Here is a 7,685-nt window from a genome sequence, read left to right as displayed (position 1 = left end):
TTTTTTTTTATTCTGGGCCAGCTTTAGCTCTGGCTCTAGCTCTGAGGCTTCCGCTGCTGGTTCTATAATCGAAACAATGTATAACTCGAGCTCTGAGATCCCGGCCGGCTGAAAGTGTTACAAAGTTTCAAACTGCCAGCTCAGAGGCTGGCAGCAGCAGGCGGGGAACGTTGGCTTTCTCCTTCAATGAAGGAAGCAAGCCTCATGTTCGCTTTAAGCTGCCTGGCTGCCAGCCGCCATCTTGGCTGTCAGTTAATTTACATATCTCCCTGATTAGCCAATGGGAAGGGTAGCGGTCGTACGCCAATTACCATGTTTCTCTTTTATTAGTGTAGATGAGTGAGATCATGTGATATTTTTCTTTCTCTGACTGGCTTATTTCGCTGAGCATAATGCTCTCCAGTTCCATCCATGCTGTTGCAAATGGTAAGAGTTTCTTCTTTTTACAGCAGTGTAGTATTCCATTGTGTAGATGTACCACTGTTTTTTCAATCCACTTATCTGCTGATGGGCACTTGGGCTATTTCCAGATCTTAGCTATTGTAAATTGTGCTGCTATGAACACAGGGATGCATATGTCCTTTCTGATTGGTGTTTCTGATTTCTTGGAATATATCTCCAGAAGTGGGATTACAGGGTTGAATGGCAGTTCCATTTTTAGTTTTTTGTGGAAACTCCGTACTGTTCTCCACAGTGGCTGCACCAGTCTGCATTCCCACCAGCAGTGTACGAGGGTTTCTTTTTCTTCGCATCCTCATCAACACTTGTCGTTTGTTGGCTGACACAGGTTTTCTGACACAAAGCCCAGGTTGGGACTCCAATGCTGTGGGGAAGCAGGGCTTGTTCCCAGCCCAGGGATGTGTTTGGCCAGAGTCATGGGAGTCAAAGGAGGGAGCTGGTCACAGGAATCTGTGGGCAGTGGGCCTGGAGGAGAAGGAGGTAGCCAGGAGCAGGAAGCTGTGGGCAGTAGGTGGGAGGAGAAGGAGGGAGCCAGGAACCTGCCCCCCATCTGAGCTGTGAGTCTTGGGCCAGTCCACACCCCCTCCAGTCTCGGTGGGAGCTGGACTCGATCAGAGGTGACACACTTGTGCTTATACCACATGTAGCCCACAGACAGCCTGTTTGTTTACCCTGCAGTGTTTACTCATTTTGATTAGTTGCCAGCATTAGTTATGGAGATTTCATTTAAAAATCCGGGTTTCTCGCTGTTTTGCTTTTGATGGGTGGTCTGGCGACACCGGGCCTATCTTCTCGGCTGCTGGAGCTGAGTGGTTGTTACCACCCCAGGCGACCTCTCCCCTCAGCTCCCATAGCTCCTGTGGCCTTGTGCCAGGCTGGCCACTTCCACTCACTGTGAAACCACTGGCCAGGTGCTCCTACAGAACCACTCCCAATTGAAAAGAACATGATTTTATGATTCCAGAAATCTAGGAAGTCCATGGATAGGATAGAAACTCAGTGCTAAGCTCAGGGGTTCTGAAAATAGACTCAGACACAGAAAATAGATTGACGGTTGCCTTTGCGGAGGGGGTTGTGGGCTGGGTGAAAGGTGAAGGGATGGAGAAGTATTGATTGGCAGTTACAAAATAGTCACAGGATGGAAAGCACAGCACAGAGAATGTAGCCAATGATGCGGTAATGACCTGAGTGGTGCCAGGAGGGGACTGGAACTATCAGGGGAGGGACCACTCTGTGAAGCAAATGACTGCTGAATCACTATGCTGTTCACCTGAAACTAATACAAAATATTATTGAATTCAAACTGCAACTGAAACACACACACACAAAACTGGTGAACAAACGTCTGGCTATAAAAAGATATGTCACTTTTTGTGCTGTGGTTGGTGTGTCTTCCTTATCACGCCACGAGCAGCAGCAGCAGACTGTGCAGGACCCGTCCTCCGAGCCCATGGGGATGGGGGCTGGCACACCCACACCTCACGTGGCCACTGACTCTGAACAAACATCACGTGAGTCCCATGTGCCCTGTCAGTCGTGATCATCTTACTCTGTGTCTCTCAATTGAGAGACATCTATGAAAAAATCTTATTGTTGCTTTCTGAATCAAACCCCATTACCTGCTCAATATCAGAATCTATACTTGATTATATCACAAGTGACACTGTGATATAATGACGCAGCTCCACTAAACACATACTAGTCACTTGGCAAGACAACATCTGATTCCACATGTGACTGGCCGATGCCAACCAGAGAGCAAGGAAGGGCAGTCATTTGAGATTTGGGTGGGGGACTCTGCTGTCTTGGCCTGGGCAGAGCCCACACAGTTTATATGATGCCCAAGAGAAGTATGTGACTTGCAAGGCTCCAAATGCCTACCATTTTTTTCCTGTGGGGATGCTTCAGATGGCTTCCTTTCCAAGACTGCTGAGTTACTGTGCTTGGAGCAAATCAGATGCCATATGCCATAGGCATTTCTTCCAAGATTTTCCTTAACCCAAAAGATATATGATGGTGACACTTTTCTTCGAATAACTCAGTGTTTCCCTGTGTTCTCTGGATCTCAATGCCAGGTCTCCACATTGAAGGGCGGGAAGACCCAGGGAGGGTGCATGCCTTGCTGAAATCATGGCGATGGGCTCCGTTTCTCTGGTGCTCATTTGTTGGCCTGTTGCCATAGGGATGCCCTGCTTGCTTTCCTTTAAATGGCAGCTGGACTGCATCTTCTTCTTATCTTGCTCAGCAAAGTCCCTAATTACTTTCACACCTTCTCCTCAATGCCGGCAGAATTCCAACGTGCTCCATCTCACCCCTTACAGTACTCTTAAACATCACTTACTTATAACCACCATTATTTATCAGCCAGCCAGATTGCCTAGAACCGAATCCTGGTTTCACCACTTACAAACTGTGCGATATTGGGTAACAATAAATAATGCCTTAATACAACAGATATACTCTGTGGTATCTATAGGCATTTACACTGATTGTACACTTCTCTGTTGACTGCAAGTTGAGCCATTCTTTCTGGGGAATACACCACTCTGAAGGTCAGTAATTGGTTATAAATGCCTATGTCCCAATTGCCTAAAACAAGTCAAGCTCTGCAGATGGCACCAAAATTCGAAATGGTCCCTTTGACTTTTTCACTGTGCTTCAGACAAACCACACCAGAGCTAGCATCCTTGATGGTGGGAGAGAGCCAAAGGGCTGGTCACCAACTGAGCAGTCCCACATGGTGAGACTCTTTGAATGTTACCACTGGAGCTGCCCAGGGGCTATGAAGGGGCACCAAACTCCCCTTGCAAGTAGGCAATTCCTCTTATCCTTAAAGGAATCTATTAACTCCCTGATGCTTCGTTCTATGTGTACTGGAATGTGACATTACAGGAGGAACACAAGTGCTTTTCCAGAATCTGGAACAAGTGCTTGAAAGCCAGTCATGCAGGACAAGCAGTAAACTGAAACACAGACTTGGACTGAACTTGGCTTACACTTACAAACTGTGCGACACTGGGCAAGTCACTTAACTTCTCTGGGCTTTTGTTTCCTTTGTAGCAGGGGTAATAATGACACCTGTCTCATGGGGTTGTTTTGAGGACTCGATGACACGTAGTGAGGGCTGTGTACTAGTATGTGTTTGCCTCTTCCTGTCTGATGGCAATCAGAAATCAACGGGGGGAGGGGAGGGCATGTGATAGGAGGGAACGTACTTTTATAGTGACACCCCCTCGATGCACAGGAAACACTATGTTCTGTCCTACAGTGACACCTGCTAACAATGCTGGGGGCACCATCTGGTTATAGTCACTCCCCCAACTCCTGGGGTTCCTGTGGTTATAACATGAGTCATAATGGTCCCCTAGGGCTCCCCAGGGAAGCCATCAGGGCAACACCAGGCTCACTCCTGGAGGAAGGCACTTAATGCCAGTGATTTCATCTCACTGGCACCATCTCAGCCTTTCCGGGTGGACAGAGTGGGTCCGACTGTGGTGGGGCCTCTTGTGTTTGTGTCAAATTGTACCCTTGTCCCCATTCCCTACATACAAACTACTGTTATGAATCTTCTTCTTTCCCTGTACTCCATCTCCTCTCCAGCAGAGCTAATGACAAAGGCTTGGCAAAGTCATTGGAACTAAAGGCAATTTACAGAGACCAGTCGTGGTCAATAGAACACACTTGGGATGAGGAGATAAGACAACAGTTTCCATTACTCCTTCAGGAAGAGGCAGAAGAGCATAATTTCTTCTTGTGCCAACCCAGGAACCAAGGGGAGCTCCCCTCAGTGTGTCTGCAATGAGTTGTCTTGATGATATTTTGGTTTAGCATGCAATTCTCATCTCTGACTCTAGCGGGGGAGGGTAATCAATGAATTCCTCTTCATAAAACCCCCAGATAGGGTTGTTGCCTATGTACAGCCCAGACGCAGCTTATCTATTTTCATGTTACTTGTTGGAAATCAGGTATGAGTAGACCTAAGTTCTAACCCTGGCATTGCCCTTGTCTTGCTGAGTGATGTTAGGCAAACCACTCAACTTCTCTGGTGCCACTTCTTTTTCCATATCATGGGACACCATGATCAGCATGAAGGGAGGATGTGAGAATCACTAAAGGTGATAAAACACCTTCAGCTTCTTTAGAGAGGAGCACTCAATAAATAATCAACATTAAAATGATTCAGGAAGCCATATTTTCATTATATGGGCCATTATGTTATTTAGTGTTAAGAGATAAAACTCTATTCATTTTCTGTTTTCTTATAATAGAATATTAAGCAGTATTAGAAATGATTCACTGGTTTACTCAGCACTGTTCTCCATTTTCCTGGACAATCTTTCTGAAATGAAAAGACCTTCTTGAAAAGGGGTAATATATCCAGCAAATGCTTGGCATTGATTCAATGTTGGCCTTTATTTCTTTCTCACTTTTTAATCCCTGTCTCCATTTGCTTTTGGGTGCTCCCTCGGGGCCCAGGTGCTGGAGAGGGTGGGGTGGGCTCAAGAAATAGTGCGAGCTAGAGAACACCCAGGAATTCTGCCAGGCGCAGCTCAGACAAGAACACTGTTCTGAGAGTTAGGACACCTGCATGCCAGGCCCAGCCCTGTGTGAGCTCCTCGTTTAAGATGGAATTGTAATCCTGGCCCTTTTTTTTTTAAAAATATATTTTATTGATTTTTTACAGAGAAGAAGGGAGAGGGATAGAGAGTTAGAAACATTGATGAGAGAGAAACATCGATCAGCTGCCCTCCTGCACGCCCCCCAGTGGGGGTGTGCCCACAACCAAGGTACATGCCCTTGACCGGAATCGAACCTGGGACCCTTCAGTCCGCAGGCCGACGCTCTATCCACTGAGCCAAACCGGTTCGGCGTAATCCTGGCCCTTTTCCCTCAAAGACCAATCCTGAGGACCAAATGAGCAAGGGTACACAGGACAATTATTCAAAAGTTCAATTATTCAAAAGTTCAATTATTCAAAAGGAGGTGCTCAATGAATGGGGACTGTCATCATCGTGAAAAGAGGAGCAAGAGGATTAACATCCCCTTTATCCATGAGAGACACATCAACAGCATTGTCAACAGTTGTCTCTGACCAGATCCTCACCTTTCTCTCCATCTTCGCCTGGAAGCCTGGGATTCTGATGTTCTCTTCTTCCAGATGCTTGGCCTTCTTCCCCAGGCCCAGCCAGGGTCCTGAGAGGCACAGGCCTAGGACAGAGCTGTGCTCTTCTGAGCCGCCTGGTGGCCTTGGCAAGGAGGCCTTCCGCGGGAGAAATGGGCCCCAGTCTCTGATGCCCTAGCAGCTGTCAACTATGTGAGCTCAGGCTGGGCTGTGAATGTAAATACCCCCTTTCCTGGAATTGGAATGCGAGGCCTGAGAAGGTCAGAAGAGGGAGAGTCGCTTCTTCAGCAGACACGTGGAATTAGCTTTGGTGACTTCCCTGCTGGGTAGCCGGGTGGTGCCAGCTAATACAGAGGAATATGCCGTGTGACCTTGGACCCTGCAGTGGCTGCAGTGCTGGAAAAGCCATCTAATACCAGCGCACGGAGAGCTAGTTTGATATGAAGATGAGAGGAAGTTCTTCTGGTTTAGCAGACAAACTAGGAGAACTATGTGCCAGCCATGTGATGACTGTCCATGTCGATCTGAGGCCCAGCCAGGCTCCTTCCCTGCCCTGCCCCCTGCCTAGCTGTCTTGCCCATCCTCTGCTGCCCATTGCTGTGCCTCCACAAATTCTTTTTTAACACCAGCTGTGCCCACTCTAGCCAACCTAGCCAGTAGCCTCCTTCTCTTTTTAAAATATGCAGCGCCCTGGCAAGTATGCTCAGTTGGTTGAGCATCGTCCTGTGGAGCAAAAGGTCACTGGTTTGATTCCTGGTGAGGGCATATGCCCAGGTTGCAGGTTTGATCCCCAGTCGAGGTGTATGTGGGAGGCAATCAACTGATGTTTCTCTCTCTCCCTCTCTCTCTAAAATCAATTAAAAATTAAATCATTTAAAAATGTGTGCAGAAGAGGGGACACATCAGGGATAAGTGACATTAAATCATCTGCCCTTTATTCACTAGTGGAAGGAGCCTGCGTGCCCCCACCAGACACCACGCTCTGAGTGTGCAGAGTGTAGCTGAGCCGTGAAGTCTGGAGGGTGCTGGGGACCTCGCTGTGCTGTGGCCTGTCCTCCAGGAGGAAGCACAGGGACCAGCAGGCAACCATCCCTGACTGAGCAGTCACTCCTGGCCATCCCTACTTAGTGAGGCAGACGCAGTATTTACAGGGACGCCCACAGTGTGACTCTTCCGTTCTTCTTGTTTACCAATCATGCAGCTGCTGGGGGAAAGAATAGCCCAGCACATTTGCACTTAAGTCTTGAAATCTAAATATTTCCACAAGTCATTCTTAATTACTATATAACTTGGTGTTTGCATGCAAATAAGATGAATGACAGAAATGCTTACCATGTGAACGCGGTAAAGAATGCTAATCCCCAGAGTCATGAACGGCTTGGAGAAATCAATCACCTTCTCACGCTCAGCGGTAATGGTGAGGCCAGCCACAGCCAGGTCTGCTTTCTGGAAGGGAGAGAGAGCCCATCAGGGGCGGCTGCATGGGATGGGGCACCAGGACAGAGACAGAGGCCACCACTCCCGGGGGATGGCTTCTCTGCCATGCAAGTGACTCTAAGGACATCTCCAAGGTCTGAATGATCACTGACGGTCACTGGAGGTTAGGCCCTCTACATACTAATTAAGAATAAAAGGCAGGAAGGACCACTATAGACTGCTCAGAGATAGACTCAAATGCCCTAGAATAGGGGCAACAAATAGGAAAACTGGTAGATAGGTTTCCTGGAACCTCAACATTGAGTTGTTTTTTATTCAACTTACTGATTTAATTGGTCACTAAAACATCACTGAGTTCCCACGTGGTGTAAGGCACTTTTGCAGGGGGTGGGATTACAATAAAATCTACACTAATAAAAGAGAAACATGGTAATTAGTGTACGACCGCTACCCTTCCCATTGGCTAATCAGCATATCCTTATGCAAATTAACTGTCAGCCAAGATGGCGGCTGGCAGCCATGCGCTGAAGCGAACAGGGAGGCTTGCTTGCTCCAGTGACGGCGAACTCCAACGTTCCCCGCCTGCCGCTGCCGGCCTCTCAGCTGCAACTCTAAGCAACTATGTTGCAAATATAGAAGCTAAACAAAACCCCAGAAACCTGCTTTA

The 7,685-nt window shown here is 47.7% G+C and overlaps 1 protein-coding gene across 6 annotated transcripts in view; it reads right to left on the bottom strand.

Annotated features, from left to right (window-relative positions):
• GRIK4 (glutamate receptor, ionotropic, kainate 4) overlaps positions 1-7,685 on the bottom strand; it is a 271,548-nt gene that overhangs the window by 28,808 nt on the left and 235,055 nt on the right. For all 6 annotated transcript variants that reach the window (XM_014541801.1, XM_014541793.1, XM_014541818.1 and 3 more), the window contains one exon: positions 6,914-7,027. In XM_014541801.1, the coding sequence (XP_014397287.1) occupies positions 6,914-7,027 (114 nt within the window). The remainder of the gene's footprint in view (positions 1-6,913; positions 7,028-7,685) is intronic.

This window comes from Myotis brandtii, unplaced genomic scaffold, assembly GCF_000412655.1.
Source record: "Myotis brandtii unplaced genomic scaffold, ASM41265v1 scaffold1074, whole genome shotgun sequence".
NCBI lineage: Eukaryota > Metazoa > Chordata > Mammalia > Chiroptera > Vespertilionidae > Myotis > Myotis brandtii.
This window is presented reverse-complemented; position numbering and strand designations above follow the sequence as displayed.